This window comes from Macrobrachium rosenbergii, chromosome 32, assembly GCF_040412425.1.
Source record: "Macrobrachium rosenbergii isolate ZJJX-2024 chromosome 32, ASM4041242v1, whole genome shotgun sequence".
Taxonomy (NCBI): Eukaryota; Metazoa; Arthropoda; class Malacostraca; order Decapoda; family Palaemonidae; genus Macrobrachium; species Macrobrachium rosenbergii.
Window position 1 is genome coordinate 12176918 of NC_089772.1, and position 19396 is coordinate 12196313.

The following is a 19396-nucleotide window of genomic DNA, read 5'->3' on the forward strand; positions in this document are numbered from 1 at the left end:
CTATCGTAGCCAAATGATAATAAAGAAATGAGCTCAGATGAAACCTTCCTAATTATGGACAATAGAATATAAAGTCTTTAGGCCAATCGCTGGGACCTATGAGGTCATTCAGGGCTGAAACGGAAATTGACAGCAAAAGGTTTGAAAGGCGTAACGAGAGAGAAACCTCGCAGCTGCGCTGTGAGTCAATAGTTCGCAGAGGGTGGATAGCAAGAAGGAAGAAAGAGAATATGAGCAGAGGTACAGTAAAAGGAATGAAAACGGTTGCAGCTAGGGGCCGAAGGGACGCTGCAAAGAACCTGAAGTAATGCCTACAGCGCACCGCGTGAGGTGCACTGACGGCACTTGCCCCCTACGGAATAGAAAAAGTAGTTTGAATTTTCATCATTGAGAGTGTTGGCTGCCGGAGGTAGGATGACAGGGCCTAAAATGTCTACGAACGGTACTGCTGGGAGCAAGTCCTATTTATAATGCATTTTTACGCTTACCAAAATATTAATTTTATTTTATTTACTGGTGCTAGCAGCAGCTGCTATGTGCAGAGAGAGTTGGTGATTATTCATAAAAAAAATTGCATTATGTACTGTACAGTTTCAGTTTATATCATGCATAAAGTAGAATGCATGACAAAGAGATTAATATATTAGACCCCTGGGCTGAGTTATCAATGGTGGGGCTCTCTCGTGGGCACAAGGGCTCATCTTCCTTTGGACTTGAACTGAAGGACTTTGGACGCGAACCAAGCGACGAACCATACCTTCTCTTTCACGAGTTGACCAAAGATGACCACCTTTCTGTAGTAGTCCTTATGCATGTATTTATACCTTGTAGTTTTGAGGGTACTGGAGTTGAACATAGCATCTTCGGAAGTACCTTGTGTGCGGGTGTTTTTAGCACTGAGAAATTTGTGAATACACAGTTAGGGCGGGATTTCTGGTATCGATACGGGATGTCTTGCACCACTCTGGAGGTACTTACGGTGTAAACTGCATAATAACACGACAATTTTTCTATAAAAATTCTACCAAGCATCTTCCAAGGTTATAGAAAGTATTGGTATCACAATATTATCCTTAAATAACCTTTACGCCTTTAGCTTTACGCAAATGAACAATAGGGCCATTAATCTCTTATGGACACTTTCATTCAAGCAGACCTAGTATGTTACACACATCCCGTGATGAGCCACTCAGTTACACTTTTATCGGTGTCCTAAGGTATCTCTTTTATAATTCGATCAACTCTCCAGTCTCTTGACCACCATCCTTGCAGCCACAACAAGTCACTCCAGCAAGCATTCTCAAATGTGCACTACGTACGTTTCTTCATCTTCCATATCTGCCTCTTTTTTTGGTAATATATTCCTTAACTCTTGAAAATGCCCACTCATTTGATGAAAGACTGCATTTCCTGTAGCTAGTGTCCCTACACTTGCTCCATTTTTTTCTGATATCTATTTTCTGATTAACTTTTTCCTTTGCATATGGTTTCTTTCATTGTAATTTTCCATTTAAACTCGTGTTCATATGCACTTGTGAATACACACACACATATATTATAGGACTGTGGCTGTTACAAATATATATATATATATATATATATATATATATATATATATATATATATATATATATATATATATATATATATATATATATATATATAGTGTGTGTGTGTAGGCAGATTTGGGTGAAACTTGCATATGTATTCACCAGTTAAGATGGTTTCCATGGTAACAAATTATGCTCTCTGAGCAGATTTCTTCCACTTGATAAGTTCATTGGTTATGTCTCATCGAACTGGGTTCAACTGTCCATGATTTTTCTGCGAACACACATCTTATCAACTTCATTCACTGAAGTAATCAAATACATCGGATTAGCAAAAATGTAATTAGAACAATGATTAGTGGTTTATTGCCATGCACATAGTCGCCCAAATTTCACGCAGTTATAATGCAGGAGTGCAAAGTATATGCCATACAGTAGCTTGTTATTTCATTGACTAAATAACGGTATGGTTACTATCAAAAGATAGTTTGTTTACGATTCTATTAAATGCCAATCAGCTGATTTAGACGTTCTTAGCTAATAAAGGATTATCGTTATTGAAGAAAGACATGCATAATTAGTATCTGCAAGACGTGCGTGAATAAAAAAATATGCTATTTTCCTTTAAAGTGAAGTAGCGACCTAGGAAAATAACTGTAAACAATAATTGAAAAGACATTTGTTCTAAATAGCGAGGTTTAGCTGACTTCCAGCGTATGAAACAAACAACACCCACCAGAGGGAGTGACAACCCATTTGCTGAAGTTTTCTTTTCGACTTGCGAAAATATCCCAACAAAGCTCTGTGAAAATGCCCGTGTTACTAGTGTTTTATATAACATTACGAACAAAATATTCTGTCTTTATCATCGACTGTTCCAAACATAATTATGCTGTCTATAGCAAACTCGGCAATGAAAGACACGTTACTCGTCGCTACTTGGTATCGTTTTAGTATAGAAATACTACAACGCATCAAAAAATTGTTAACAGAATCATAGTAAATAAGAAAATAATATGAATTTATGAAATAATTTGATTTGCAGGCTTTGTTGGCCAAAAAAAAGCAAGGTTAAATGAAAACTCACCCTGAGAAACATCACCAAAAGCTGTCCGTGTCTTCTTTTGACGTCTGTCAATAACCATCATCTCTGTCGTCTTGTCACAGAGACTCAGTGACGAAATGACTTTTACACAAGTTGAAAGTCGATTTTGTGAATCTCTGATGGCGTAACCTTTGTGAAATACAGTCGAAATGCCGAGTCCTCCGGGTGTACAGCCGGGAGAACAGTATGCCTCTGTTGTAAGTATGCCGATTTAGTGCTTGCTTGCCTTACCTGGCGCTGGAAGCATTGCAATATATAAGGGGGGGCTGTTTGTGTCTCAGGTGACAGGAGGCTCTCCCATCTTTGCGATAGTTTCCCCGTTTTATCTTTAAATCCACGACCGATAGATAGTAGGTTTTAAGCTTGAATGAAAGCTTATTATTTCCCTCAGTGGGAATTTGGTGCGGATTTTCGCTTAAGCTTAAGGTAGTAAGTTTAAAGCTGCGTGCAACAGGTTTAGCCAATACTGCAGGTCCCTGTACAGCTTGAGGCAGGGCCTGGGTTTTGCCAATGCTCTGGCCCTTGTGTAGGGTTAGGCAGGACCTGGGTTTAGCCGGTGCTCCAGGTCCTTGTTCAGGTTTAGCCAGTACGATCAGGTTCTTGTGTTGTTTAGCCAGGACCTGGGTTTAGCCAGTACTTCAGGTGCTTGTACAGGTTTAGCCAGTACTCTTGGTCCTTGTACAGGTTTAGCCAATATTCTTGGTCCTTGTACAGGTTTAGTCAATACTCCAGGTCCTTGTACAGGTTTAGCCAATTCTCCAGGTCTTTGTACAGGTTTAGCCAATACTCCAGGTCCTTGTACAGGTTTAGACAATTCTCCAGGTCCTTGTACAGGTTTAGCCACTTCTCCAGGTCCTTGTACAGGTTTAGCCAATACTTCAGGTTCTTGTACAGGTTTACATAGCCTAGGCTACTGTATAGCAGAAGCAGAAATACCTAACCCAAGCCTAGGCTATCATAGCATCATAGCAAGGCTTTGCATTACAGTGAGAATGGATTAGCTTTCATTGAGCTAGCTTTCTTCCAAAAAGTGGTTTCCCAGCATCCTACCACCTTAATATCCTAGTAATGTCAAAATTTTCCATTATAGGCCTGGATGAAACATTGGGCTGTCTGCCTTGCCAATAAAATTTTTTCTTTCTCTCTCTCTCTCTCTCTCTCTCTCTCTCTCTCTCTCTCTCTCTCTCTCTCTCTCTCTCTCTCTCTCTCAGATTTCATTTATATAGAGTTGTCTATATTTTCCAAAGCCTCACAAAGTAAGTCCTCATGTCTCTGCAAGTTTTACTATAATACTAATGATAAAATGCAAGTTTAAAATAATTTTTTGAGAATTTTTTTATGATCATGATGAATTTGCACCAAATTTGGCCAAAATTTGTCAGAATGCATGGTTAACCCCATTGTCCAACTCTAATGTAAAGGAACATTATGGGAAACTGGGTGTATAAGGAAAATGAAAACCAGTGATGTACAGTGATACAACCTAACCTAACCTAACAAAGGCCACCGCATTCTACTTGAATGGGATGGGAAAGTTCCCCTGGCCCTGGCCATTTGTAAGGAAGGCTGAGCATTGTGATCTCTTTCAAGTGAGAAATGGTCTAACTTTCTTGGCATTTGGTGATCCATTGTCTCTTATCATTTTGGATGTCTTACCAAGTTATTTTTAAGATTTTGACTAAAATTTTTACAAGTAATTTTAGATTTTTGTAGTTTTAGTTTCTTGACAGCTGTTAAAGAGCAAATAAGTTTTCATTTACAGTTTGTCGTCTTTATTTTTCTCCTAATTGTTGTGTTATTGTTTTGTACTGTTTTTGTTCTACCAGTGATTTTCTTTTGCCCTTTGAAAGATTTGTGGCCTATGAGGATGCTAAATACTGCACATTCCTTGAAGAAGTCTTGGGTCATATACTTCTTGGACTGGCACTTTTAATATGCTTTGCTGTAGGGCCGTGTCAGATTTGTTTTGAAGTATTAAGCTCCTCATACGAACCTCTAAAATTTTATTTTTCATTTTTTTACTGCATCCACATCTGCACTTTTCAGCAAGGAAATATGAAATCACAGCTACTGTGTCTTATCCTCAGTAAAATTTTTGTTGCTATACAAAATACAGTTATAGAAACAGCTTGTCTTTTAAAAGAATGAGTGTTGATTTCACCCTGAGAGATGACTTAGTGCTGTCATCGCCATCAGAGTAACATTAGCTAATTTCATACACGTGAAACTTGAATGATTAAGTAGATTTCAAGTTGTGGTTGCCATCAGACCTCTGTATGACCATAGCCTGACTCGTAGTTCGGAATAATTGCACACAGTTTTCACTCTACCATGCCACCTGGCTGTCTTAGTTCCAGTGTTGATAGTTTAATCGCCAAGTGTTTGATGCCATAATGTTTTAGTTTTCCTTTCATCTGCATGACAGCACATGGTAGGGTGGCATAGGATGTATTTACCAAGACTGATTGATATTCATGAGTATAAGTTGAACACCTCTAAAATCCCATAAATGTAAATGCTCATATTTTACCTGTGACCACATTTTGTTTCCCATATTCACACCAAATCTACGTACTGTACAGTACTAAAATTACTTCATGCACTTGTGTTAAAAACTTTGGTTCCTCAAATGCTTTTTAGTTGTAATAGCTTTAGGAGTTTGTAGCTTCCACATGGAAGTTAATACAATGTACCGTATTTGGGTTGTGTTTTGTAATGATTATGTTGTGCATGAGTAATTTTGTACTTGACATTGTCATGGTACTTTAAGTTTCCTTGCATTGCTCTTTCTCATTAATGGTTTTTCATGTTTCTTTGCAGACTGGCCTGATTTATGTCTTCAATTTGATTGTAGGGACAGGATGTTTGACACTTCCTGCCGCTTTTGCCGCAGCTGGCTGGGCGCTCTCAGCTGGTGGCATTCTGTTACTGGCAATTGTCAGGTAAGCGTCTGTGTGTTTTACTGTGTACGTATGTTCTGAAGTGCTTGGTAGGTCTTTAGTACGCATTAGGCATTTTAGTGATGGGTTTGAGAGGTTGGCATGCAAAGTGCTCAGGGCAGAGCCAGCAGAGATCCTTGTGTAAGCACAGTTTTTTTTTCTCTGCTTGCAGCAAGATGTCAGAATTTATAATGGAATATATGGTTTGGAGTAAAAATTGTTGACATTCAGTATTAAGTCTTTTGTGACAGTGTGGAACTTGCCATCATTCAGGGGCCATGATGAAGTTGTTACTTTTTGGGTACTACTTAGTTGGTGAAAGGATGGCCAGGAACGGGTTTTTTAGGGAAATTTGAAGAGTAGTAGTTTATACCATTGTTGGAGTTCTTTGGATGAAGTGTTTGTGTTTTTGTGTATGGATTTGAATATAATGCTGAATTATGTAAGAATTACAGGAACAGGACACATTGCTTGTTTTGTCAGTGATGCATTGGGGTTTGTTCTAGTTTAATTTTGGTATGTAGCCCTTGCATGTTACAGTTAAATTACCAAACTGTTTAACATAAGTTAAAATAACAGCATGGTATTTGCATAATTAGGGATCATCTCTTTGACAATGACTGGACATACACTTGTTTTAAAGAGGACATGCAAATGTGATGAATTAGTAATTACACAAGAAAGATGGCAATAGAGCAGTCATGCTGGGATACAGTGTGGGTCACAGATTTTGCCAGTCATTCAGGTAGAAATCAATTGTACAGACTTTCTGAGAAAATTTAGGTAACCAAATAAATGAGAGAAGAATCAACTTGAGAACAGTTGTGAAGGGACCTAATTGTCAGTATTGTGAAGATTTGATATTTTTTTTTTTTGTACTATAGAATTTTTTTTCTTCATAGTAAGGTAATACTGTACAACAGTGGCTAGCACCTTTAGGGAGATAGGAGTATAACTTCATAGAGGCTAGAGGCTGTAAGTACCTATTCTGTTGGCTGGGTGTTTGAGGATCAGGAATGGTCAAACTAAGAGGAGTTATAATAGCAGATTGAAATGGTTACACTTTGGTAGCTGGAGTTTTCACATAGGTGAATTAAAAGTTTAAAGGCACTTGAGGTACGGTGTTGAAGCAAGGGGTTAGGAGCAGGTGAGGCAAAAATTAGTCTATAGACAGAGATGCAAGATGGGTACATAATTTGTTAAAGAAGTTATAATCCAGTAATGGGGTTAAATATCAAGGAAAGCTTGAGAGTTTATGGCTGATTTTGTTGCAAGGCAGTTAAGCATGATTATTGTATCTTAATAATATCCAAAGAAATAGAGATTTTATGCAAGATCTAAAAATCTTTAAAAGTATGAGGTGCAGTGTTTTAGAGGGTGGGCAGGCTACTGATTAACCTTTGCTGGCACATGAAACAGTTGATGATAAGAAACCTCACAAGAAGTTTGCCATGATTTAACAAGTAAAACTGTGAATGTTGCAGTGACATGTGCTTTTTTTCAGTCACCTCTTTTAGGAGGAATGGCCTACTGTTGAAATGAAAGGCAAAGTCGAGTCTACAATAGTGTTCTTGTAGGATAATGGAATTGCCTGGTGAAAAGTGTAGCAGGGAACTTTTGAGTGTTTTATCACCTCTCATTTCCCATTTGTGGCTGACCAGAAGTAACTGAGCCCCTTCCCAAACGCTTCAGCTATCAAAAACAATTCCATTATCCTGCAAGAAGTCTGTGGCTGATATTTTATGGCTGATTTTTATCAGCCTACCTGAGCAGAAAGCTCAAATGAGTTTGCACTGTATGCCTGTCTTCCATAGACTTTTCACATTTTTCACCTTCCCTGGAACTTATAATCAATTTTAACCAAAACTGTGCACAAAGCTTTGTTGAAATAAAAGAGATTAAAGTTTGTCAAAATATTGACCCGTGCCCTCTTCAAAGTGGTGACCATTAAGAAATGGGGAAGACAGGATGGAATCATTTGAGAATTTATTTAGAAGTACTGCTGGGTAAGAAACGATAAGACTTGCATAAAAGTGTCTGAGTATAGTGTAGATTGAAGTTCTTGCAAATGACTTCATGGAGTAGTTCATGCGTGAAGTGTCTTATTCAGGTTGCTTTAATTGGCATTCAGCAAGAACAGCAACAATGATAATGATGAAATATGCTTTTGGAAGAGAAATAGTGAGAAATGGTACGTATGGAGTATAGTAAACGACATTGGTCAGAAAGTTGCATCATAAGAACGTCGTTGGGAGGAAAGAGCCTGGCCAGGAAAGTGCTGAGTTGACAGAAACGGCAAAACGAAAGGGCGTTCGTAATTAGTTGATTAATGCTTGCAAGGTGCCGGTGAATAGAACACTTTTAATTAAGGTGGAGGGAGGTTTTGCTGAAGTACTTATGACGATTCATGCATGTTGCATGAGGCACCCTTGTTCAGAGGTCTGGTTAAACAAATCATTTATAACTAACTAACTATCAGCCATATTTTACTCTTACTCAGTGCTGCCAGAAGATTGGTTTTCAGCAAGTCCCTATGGGATGAGGTTGCTTGACCAGTAGACTGCTCCACTGCGTCTGGTCGTTCTTGGTGGAGAGCAACCAGTTTTAGCTTATTTAATGGGTGTTCTGTTATTTTCTTTGAAATGAGAGAGAGAGAGTCTAGCTCTGTAAAACTTAGAGGTAATGAGTATATGTATTCATAATTTAATGAAATAATATTAGTTGAGAAGGGAAAGTACTTCGAGTTTTGACGTGTACAAATAGTTTTATAATTTCATTAAGAATTGCAGCAGACGAAATTTACTGGAAAAAAAAATTCCGTCATTTGGAAACTTGTAGTCTGTGCGGCTTACGATAAGAATTAGGAACAGGAAATCCAACATCTGTGTTATTTTTAGTGTGGATAGCAGAGATGATGATAACGCCAACCCGTTATGATAATGAAGGTATTCCCCGAATCATGTTATTCGTTTTGTATGCATCAGTAAATTTGAATGGAAGTTCGATGTCCCTTCGAGATTTGTGCTCTAACGAGCACAGGCAATTTCCTCCACACCCGTGTAACCGACAGCGGTATGTAGCATTCCTCAACCCTCCTCCACCCGTGTATAGGCAGGCGTATTATATCATGGTGTTACCTGGCGTGCGGAATACTGGCTGTGTACGCAGATCCAGCGTCGCATGTGGAAAAGATCTAGTTATTCATTTAGATAACCTATGAACTGAATTTGTGGATTTACATTATCCAAAATATATTTTTCTCTGTGTATGTATTTGGCAGTATAGTTTTTAGTGCATTAGAGTTATCGATTGGTATATGAATGGAACTCGTCGGCTTCATTGACCGGGTAGGTTTTTTCAGAAAAAAAAAAAAAACTGGCCGTTTAAGTGTAAGAATCTGTTTTCTCTGCATAGAATCGTATTAATTGAAGATTGTGCTTTGAAAAAAATAATCAGTTTCACGGACATTTTATCGTAAACAGCCAGTGCAAATGACCTTGTGAAAATGAACCACTTTCAGATTAGTTTGTTATTGTTGTACTGTGCCGAAATCACAGATAAAAGTCGGTAGAAGAAGTGATACGAAAACTTTATTTTGAATGTTTATTAGGAAATGATGTTAGTAGACCTAAGTGTAAGGGTGAAATAATTCGACAAGTATCTAGAATTATGTTAAAGAAATGAAGAAGTTCTTGTTGTTTGGCAAATTGTAAGAGAGCTCGTGATGTCGTTCGCGCGCGCGCACACACATTTCATCTGATACCTCTGTACTGGGCTATATTGGTGTTAAATTCCAAACTTTTGTTTGTTAATATATTGGTATTCATAGAATGTACCATTCTTTTCCGAAAGTGTTTATGATATTGAAGTTACATATTCGTATAGTGCTCGTACACACCATGCGGCACACTGTAGGCATTACTTAAGGTTCTCTTTGCAGCGTGCCTTCGGCCCCTAGCTGCAACCCCTTTCGTTCCTTTGACTGTACCTCCTGTCATATTCTCTTTCTTCCATCTTACTTTCCACCCTCTCCTAACAGTTGATTCATAGTGCAACACCTTTCAAATCTTTTACTGTCAAGTTCCATTTCAGCGCTGAATGACCTCATAGGTTCCAGTGCTTGGCCTTTGGCCTAAATTCTATATGTTCAGTTCAATTTATCTAGCGGCTAGTATTGATCTTAAGATTTTGGGCTGGGCTTAAGGTCTTTAAAGTTGACTTCCGGCTAGGCTTAATTTGTAGCTTCGTGTTGTGTCCAGATTAATGTGTTTGTTGTGGGGAATCCGGTGATATTTTCTCTTCAGACAGCCAAGACCACCTGTGTATTAATTCTACAAATATTTTCTTGTTATATAATCAACGGTTCACTGCAAATTATATAATGAATCGGTTTGTAATGATAAGAGATATAATAACGTGTACTTTACATAGCAATATACATCAGTTTTTACGCAGTTGTAAGCGAGACAGGTAGGCAGATGCCTGCGTAACTGTGGTAGTTTCCGCCTACCTGTGGTTAAAGGTGGACTTGCCATAGAATATCTAATCTTATGAGTGACAAGAAACACTTTGTGATAAAACCAAAATCAATGAGCTTCGTGCCTGGGCTGTTTTCAGGTACACGGTATTAGCGTTTGTAACTTGCTAATTTGTGCAGTTGATAAATTTTTTTGATAATGTTTTCGTCCTTTTGCTAATTAACTCAAATTTTCTAATGTTGAGTCAGTTCTAAGGTAAAGTCACATGGGAAAAAAGGTCTCAGAAAAAGTCTCAATTTTCGCCAGGAAAAAAGTCACAGGAAAAGAAGTCACAGTAACTTATGGTGGCCGGTAATAAAGTCACGGGGAATCTTGGGGGTGGGGTCATTATCTTTATGATATGTACAGTCTTTTGTTTATGATTTTACTGGTCATCCCCAACGGGCTTGTACTAATCACGCCGCAAAGGTGGATACATACTGGGTTAAAACCCTTGGGGGTCACTGTCTAGGAAAAATTGATGTGACTTTTTCCAGTGACTTTTTTCACCTGGAGTCCATCGACAGTGGTGTAATATGTCAATGGGAATCCAAAACTTTTCGAAAATGTATTAATTGATCAGCAAATCCTCTATTTGAGGGATTCGTTGCCCAATTTCAGTGATTCAGTCTATCACAGTTGGTCAAGCTCATTGATGTGTTGCATGTGCATTAGCCAATAGTTGAAACTGTTGTTTAGATCAGTTGGTAGTAAAGTATCAGACAGAAAGGTCAGGAGTGGTAATAAATATCATGTATGATGCAAAGCCTTATTTAAGTTAAGTATACCTTAGTTTTACCAGACCACTGAGCTGATTAACAGCTCTCCTAGGGCTGGCCCGAAGGATTAGACTTATTTTACGTGGCTAAGAACCAATTGGTTACTTAGCAACGCCTTATTTAACCTGTAGCTAGCGATCGTATCCTGAAAATCAGTTTTAGAATGTTTATCATAATGTGCACATTACTATTTTTTTTAATCAGAGTGAGAATCTGAAGATTTTTTTTATCTCTAGAAGGCTTGGTTGGGCCTTGTATACAGTCCTTTCAAAACGCAGGCTAATGTAACCGTATACTACTTAACCCCGAGTGCTGGTGAAATTAAGTGATTGATTTTAAAATTTCGACTCTTATTGTGAGAGAATAAATATGTAGTTAATAGTATTTAAGATCATAACATTATTTCAGCTGTTCCACTCAGGAGTACTGTCTAGATCTACAGTAATAGTATCGGAAGTACTGTCTGGATCTACAGTAATAGTATCAGTTACTGTCTAGATCTCGGAAGTACTGTCTAGACAGTATCAGAAAGACTGTCTAGAATAGTAATAGTATCGAAGTACTGTCTAGATCTACAGTAATAGTATCGGAAGTACTGTCTAGATCTACAGTAATAGTATTGAAAGTACTGTCTAGATCTATAGTAATAGTATCAGAAGTACTGTCTAGATCTACAGTAATAGTATCAGAAGTACTGTCAAATCTACAGTAATAGTATCAGAAATACTGTCAAATCTATAGTAATAGTATCAGAAGCACTATCTAGATCTACAGCAATAGTATCAGAACTGCTGTCTAGATCTACAGTAACAGTATCCGAATTATTGCCTAGACCTACAACAATAATATCACACTTGAGATGAAACGAGGTAGTGAATGAACTTTCAGGCAAGGAAAAAATGCTTTATGAAGAACGGAATCATCAGAGGCGGTGTATGCCTGGGATAAGAGTGGTTAGCTTGACGCCAGCGATGAAAGGTAGATAGATCAGACCCCGAGGGACACTTCTAGTCAAGGGAAGGGCCAGTTCTAGCCCCATTGACTGATTATGTAATAGAGACACACTTCAGACGGGGCAGTGGGAACAGGCTTAATAGAGGATTGAAACCATATGGGGGTAGTCTGATTAACAGAGCCCGAACTGGTATCAAAAAGGTGATATTTAGAACACTGATGTAATATTCCATTGGTTACAAGGAAGGGTGATCTAATATGTTTAAGTAAGATGGGAAATTAGCCGTTAATTTTGCCTTAGATCGGAAATTGTAAGTTATATAAGGTGAAAATTTTGTGTTTCAAAAGATACGTAATGTGCTTGGAAAGCAGTTTCGAAGTTATGACGCATGGACTGTTTATACAGCCCCCCTCCCCCTTCCTAGCTCATAATTACGTTTTTGAAATACTTCCAATTAGATTTCATACCCAGTTTTGCTACGGATCACAGAAGCGAGAAATCGGCCAAATAAGGTCACAAAAACATTCGCTAGTCCCAGTTACTCAGCGTCGCGAACAACTAAAACGAGAGTGTCAGGAAGCGAGCGATGTCAGCGGGTGTATGAATGACGTCACAGTCAACAAACCTCTTAGGAAAAGTAAGAAGAAGAAGGAAAGGCAGACTCTGGTAGGTCTTCTTAGCTCCTGAACGTTATATTTATGGAATACTTCTTCTCGCTTCTCTTAAAGTATGGCTGCATGTCTAACTTTATCCCTGGAGCGTTCTAGTGGAAGGACTGCTGTAGTCACTGGAGAGATATTTGTAGGTAACTGAATATTAAAACCTAGTTTCGGCTTTTAGCTAGCACAAGATGATAGCGATTAACACATCCGATTGTGTTATTCTGCATTTTAGTGCAGTGTTAGTATTTACTGAAAGACGTCATCGATCCCACAGTCCAGCTGCAGCCATAAACCCATATCGTTTGCGATTCCGCATGCAATCAATGATGTGGTCTAGGACTGGAAGCGCGAAAGGGAAGTTATAAAAATATATCAAAGCATAACTTGAATATTGAAAGAAAAAACGCGCACTTGGCATTACTAAATTCCCGGTTGACAGTAGGGGAGACATGACATAGCCACCCACTCCCGCAGACCGGTTTGTCCGCCCCAAGTGGGGTGGGGTAGGTAGGTAAATGGGAGGGTAGGGGAGACATACACATCCTCCTGCAAACCTGTTTGTCCGCCCTGGGGTGGGGCGGGATAGGTAGGGGAACAGGAGAGTAGGGGAGACATCCACCCTCCTCCTTTAGAAAATTGCAGTTTGAATGGAACATGAATTCATTTTCAACAGATCGTTTTGCTTCAATAGAATTAGATTGAATATAGAACTTAGGCCAAAGAGCAAGCACTGGGACCTATGAGGTCATTCAGCGCTGAAACGGAAATTGACAGTGAAAGGTTTGAAAGGTGCAACAGGAGGAAAACCTATGAATCAATAGTTAGGAGAGGGTGGAAAGTAAGATGGAAGAAAGAGAGTATGAAAGGAGGTACAGCAAAAGGAACGAAAGGGGTTGCAGCTAGGGGCTGGAGGCACGCTGCAAAGAACTATAAGTAATGCCTACAGTGCACCGCATGAGGTGCACTGACGGCACACCCTTCCTACGAAGTAGGACGGTGACTTATCTTGCTCTTGTCCATGCAATTACCGCGGAAGTGCTCAGAGTAAACGCATGTGATAAGATCTTGTGTTTGTGAGTTTGATGTATGAGTCTTTCATGGTCCCCTTTGACTCAAGGTCGCGGTTTGCCAAATGTTATGGCAGTCATTTATAGATCGTGTTCGTACCGGAAGCCTGGGAACTTTACGCGCGGCAGACTCTGAATGTTATTACATCTTGAAACTACCTTTTATAGTAGCTGTCTCAATGTCACCTTTGGGCAAGCTTCCCGTAGGGGTTAGTGCCGTCAGTGCACCTCACGGGCTGCAATGTAGGCATTACAACTTTGCAGCAACCCTTTTGCATTCCTTTTCATTCCTTTTACTGTACATCCATTCATATTATCTTAATTTTATCTTGTTATCCACCGTCTCTTTAACAATTATTTCTTAGTGTAGCTGAGAGATTTACCTCCTGTTGCACCTTTCAGACCTACCTGCTCTTAATTTCCTTTCCAGTGCTGAATGACCTCATATATCCCAGTGCTTGACCTTTGTCATAAACTCTGTATTCCATTCCATTTGGGAAAGCTGCAGTTTTGCAAGCCGTCCTTGTTAGGGTACTGATAATTGATTTATGAGATTTAGACTGTCAGACTAAGCACTGGGGCGCTTTGGGCCATTCAGCCCCTAAGGCAGGAGCGGTTGGACAGCAAGATAAAGAAGTCCAGTAAATAAAGTGGATCAAGTCCAGGGATCTGAAGGTGGAACTGAAAGAAAACCCCACATTCGCACTGGGAAGGAATGGTCAGAGAGGTTGGACTGCAAGATTGAAGAGAGGAAGCGGGGAGTAAAGTAAATGGCTAAAAAATGGGTGCAGCTATGGGCCTAGCGGACGCAGCAAACAGCCTCTAGTAATGCCTACAGTGCGCCGCGTGAGGTGCAATGAACGGCACTACCTCCTACAGGGTGCCGCTGTTCAAGACTTCCCTCAGAAAGCCAAGTCGTAGTTTTCATGTCGTGTGCAGAGGAGCATTCAAAATCTGCCTTGGTAGGTTTAGTAGCCCCAGTTTTTAAGGTGTCATTTGTCACTCCGCCGAAGCAGGTGGTTCCACATTAATACTTCCTAGACTGTGGCTAGCCGAAGGCCAGTGTGATGGTTCGTAGCTTGAAACCAAGTAGTACGCACACCTTGAGCAGCAATGCTTGTAACCATTCAGGTGATAGGTGGATATTTCTAGAACATGTGGCTTATATTGATGAACGTGCTTGCAAAGTCATTCGGCAATTCCTCGCTGATTTTAATTGTGCCTGAATACTTTGCGATTTGCTGCCGTGGAAACTGCCTCCAATAGTGATTCTAGTTTTCCATTCTTTTAAATTATTTAAATCCCACAAGCCCGTGCCATGTTCAATAACCCAATTTAATTAGTACTGGCCTTGTCTTCTTTGATATTTTTTATCTTTTAATAGATAAAATATACAATTTGACATTTTTAACAGTATTACAAGCAAAATTTAATCAAAGCTAAATTATTTAACTTTACCAAAAATTAACATATATAATTTTATCGTACCATTCGGGTTAACAAATATTTTAGCGTGTACATTTTATTACAAATAATCTATGTATTTCAATGTTAACATTTTTTTAGTTCATTGTTGACTAGCTTTATCGGTAGGAGCAGCCCTTGTGATTTGCGATGTGTGCCTGTTGTTTCAAACAGTTTCATTCAAATATAAGCACAAGCAGTCGTGAACATGAACAACATTGTTTTAAAGAATAAAATAAGCATTAATCATTTTGCTAGCAGGATAGCGATATAATAGGCCTACACATTTGTTTGAAGACAGTAAGAGAGGAAAATGAACGATGTCGCTTTATTTATAAACCTGCAGACAAAAGTGACTGTGAATTGTATCAGTAAAATAGTTCTTACGCCCTTATCGTACACGTCGAGTGTTTGGTGAGGTTGACCTTGACGAGGAGTGGCCATGAACGACCGTTTCTTTGTGAGGTAAGAAGTGAGGGAGGGAGACGTGAGAGAGACACCCTCTGGTGGGGAGAAATTGGGGGTGGAATGTTGTTTGAGGGGGGGGGGGGGGGAAAGGCTAACGTCAAAAGATCATGATTTCAGTTTTCCAGCGTTTGAGGGGCTCCGTCGGGTGGTTGGGGTGCTGTTCAGGTTCCTTTTTAGACCTGCCCCCACATGACGCCATTGTAGCCGTCCCGTGTGACGTCATTTTAACCGTCACTCTGTATAAGTGATGTCAGGCCACGTTTATAGCGCAGTTACCCAGGCCCCGGATGTTGTTGGGTCTAGAGTTGTACCTGGTAACTAGTTTATGGTTATTACTCTATAATTATTGTCAGCGTTTTGCTTTATTGTTTTCTATATATTTTTATAGTTTTTTATGTAATGAAACATTTAATTGTAAATATATGAAGAATTTGCTTTAATACTGTGAATTTTGCCATATTTAATACGAAGAAATATGGTAACTGCAGTAATATCGTTTAGTTACAAAGTGATGTCATAAGAATAATACGTTATTATCGTCATGATTTATTATTATTATTATTATTATTATTATTATTATTATTATTATTATTATTATTATTCCCCTTTTCTGATTTTCTATGAAGCAAATATGAAGGTCTAGGGTTTGGTAATGATATTCTGTTATATTAATCTGGCGATGAATGGTGATACCTTGAAGATTTAAAGGCCGAACTTTTTTAGTATTTTATCCATAGGTTACGGAAACTGACAGTCAAAGATTGTCTTCAGCATTCGAAGCTTTGTTTATTTTTTTTTTTAGCTCTAACTGCATGTGAGCTTGCAAGTCAATATATTATTTTTCTCGAAGAATGACCGAACAAATATGTACACGTTTTTTAAATCTGGTCTTATTTTCCCTGTTTTGTATTTTAACGGTTTTTCACGGTCACTTGGCAGTTTAGAGGTAAAGCTGTTTTTCAGCACAGTTTTGTTTCTCTCGATTGTGGTGAAACTTGTAGGAAGACACTTCACCGAGTTTCATCAGTTTCCTCAAGTGTCTTTTAACCTTGATTTATTTTTTTTAGTTTTCTGGGAAAAGAAAACTGTTGTGACGGCTTTGGTCTGTCCGGCCTCAGATCTTAAAAACTCCTGAGGCTAGAGGGCTGCAAATTGGTATGTTGATCATCCACCCTCCAGTCATCAAACATACCAAATTGCAGCTCTTTAGCCTCAGTAGTTTTTTACTTCATTTAAGGTTAAAGTTAGCCATGGTCGTGTTTTTGGCAACACTATAGATGCCAACAACATAGGCCGCGCCGGGCCGTGGCTGAGTTTCATTGACCGTGGCTGAGAATTTCATGGTCCGCGGCTGTGAGTTTCATACAGCATTACACGCTGTACAGAGAACTCGATTGCGCCGAAGAAACTTGGGTGCATTTTTTACTTGTCTATTATCTTCTTTACTTTCGATTTTGAGAGAAACAATTTCTTTCAGTCATTTGTATTTAATCGCTTTTTACCGTCGCCATAAGTCAGCGAGTTATAACACCATGACACATCTGATTACAGACATCTTGGCCCTTTTAAGATTTTTCCACATCTTTTTACCATAGTCACTGTTTCCTTCATCTTTGTATTTTCTTGTTGGATCGGGACTCCGAGAGGGTAGATACATGACTTGGTTTATCCCTAATGTTGTTGCTTATGCACGCACATTAGGCATTTAGTCTGGGAGTAAAGTTTTGTTGTTTTTACACTTTGAGTTGCTCTTCAGCTCTTGATCATGAACACTTTATCATTCTGCTGTGTCAGCGTCATCGACCAGGGCATCACGACCCCGTAGGGGGGTAGTGTGCTGTAAGTGCACTTACTCGGTGCGCTGTTAGGCATTACTTAAGGTTCTGTGCAGCGTGCCTTCGGCCCCTAGCTGCGACCCATTTCGTTCCTTTGACTGTACCTCCTTTCATATTCTTTCTTCCGTCTTGCTTTCCACCCTCTCCTGACAGTTGGTTCATAGTGCGATTGCGAGGTTTTTCTTTTGTTACACCTTTCAAACCTTTTACTGTCTGTTTCCGTTTCAATGCTGAATGACCTCATAGGTCCCAGTGCTTGGTCTTTGGCCTAAATTCTGTACTCAGTTCAGTTCAATTCGATATGTTTTTTTCAAGAAACTTGTGCTTGTCATTACCAGAGTGGCCTACTGCAGGTCTATCATAATCTACCTAATATACAAGCAAGAAAGGTATAGCAAGATTTACAAGTGTCTCCCTTCAGGATAGGTTGACATTATTAAGATTGGATGTCCAAATGTATTTTAAGAGATTTCATTGTACATAATACATCCAACGACTGTAGTCAACACAAGCTAGCTACAGACGGTTTCAAGATTATTACGCAAAGAATATGCACCCCTAAGATTGTCCAGTGAGATTTGAGGACTGAAAATATAAAGTCCTGTTATAAAAAAATGAAGACTTCCTTATTTTCTGAGTGTTGTGGTAATGCGGATATGAGTTATGTTCAGTCATTTTGTTTTTCTGAATCTGTGGTTTGCCACAGTATGGAGAAGTCCAGATGATTACATTTTGATTGTTATCTTCTGTTAATTATCTAATACAAAACTTGATAAAACTGTTTTGTTGTTGCTAGTTCTTATTTTTGTTTTTCCCACGAAATAAAAAAAAGTAATTCATATTTTGTTAGGATGTTTGTATATGAACAGGTTTTGACATCGGCATTCCAAACAACATTCGATGCTCTCTGGTTGACCTTGCACGCAGCGACCGATTCTTTTTGGTTAATTAATGTCTGAATCTCTCTCGCATTGAAGGATTTAGGAACGCAAGGGTAAATGTTTTCATATTGTTTTGTGGGTTTGTCGAGAGCTGGAAGTTCGTCAGAACGCGTAACTATTGTCATTTCTTCCCCTTTGTTTTGTAATCAGTAGTGATATCAAATCAGCTTCTCTCTTTTAGTATCGTACAAATGAAAATCATTAATTAATATCGTACCCAGGCCGAGTACCACAACCGCTAACTACAGTTACATAATAATATATATATATTTTTAACTTAATTCAAGTAATCGTCCAACTTACTCATGCCGTCTAGTTCACAAACCTTCAAAAAATGTTAAGCTTGTCACTTCATCTGGTAATTGCCCATGAGTCTAAAAAAAAAAGGAAATGTCATGTTAGTCTTTACAAAACTCCAAAGCATGAAACAGTAAAAGTGACATACTTTGTCAATAATTCATCCTACAAAAATTAGAAATTCTCAAAATTAAGAGCACTCTTTTCTGTAGATATATTTCACTACCAAAAAATTCTACGAGTCATCAGTTTGTCACTTGGAACCGTCATTATTTTGAGGAATTCTGAACATTTCAACGTCATGTAGGATGAAATGTTGTTGTGTGGGAACGTGATTTTTTTGTTTTGTGATCGAAATAATAGTATCTTTGACCCTAATTGGCGATTCGTCTTGTATTCTTTATTCACGGGCGCCATCCATTACGTTAGAGCGCCGACGAATAGCTGATGATGATGACGTCATTTGGAACGCGGAATGCATTTTCCGGTATTGTAAAATTTAATCCTGTTGTAGATAACACAATGGGTCCTGCCATTATGTAATTGCCACTTTTTTTTTTAAATTTTAATTAACATGAGAAATTTGTTACATTGTTACTCGACTTGATGGAAATTTGCGCGGGCATTTTGAACGCTCTCGTTTCCTCGAGATAAGCATGACGTCACGAAATTGCCGGCCAACGGTAAACTCGTTGATGCCGTCATCGTCTGGATATCCAGGACCCCCCAACCCCCTTTTTTTAGTGGAGAAAGAAAATTTGATTTTCCAATAGTAACCTATCAGGTTGCACTATCCACATCAGTATGAATGTAAAGT

The 19396-nt window shown here is 38.8% G+C and overlaps 1 protein-coding gene across 1 annotated transcript in view; it reads left to right on the top strand.

Moving 5' to 3' along the window:
• The first annotated feature begins 2703 nt into the window (after positions 1–2703).
• LOC136855595 (transmembrane protein 104) overlaps positions 2704–19396 on the top strand; it is a 42089-nt gene continuing 25396 nt past the window's right edge. The window contains exons 1-2 of the mRNA XM_067132688.1: positions 2704–2852; positions 5476–5597. Of these exons, the coding sequence (XP_066988789.1) occupies positions 2805–2852; positions 5476–5597 (170 nt within the window). The 5' untranslated portion in view covers positions 2704–2804. The remainder of the gene's footprint in view (positions 2853–5475; positions 5598–19396) is intronic.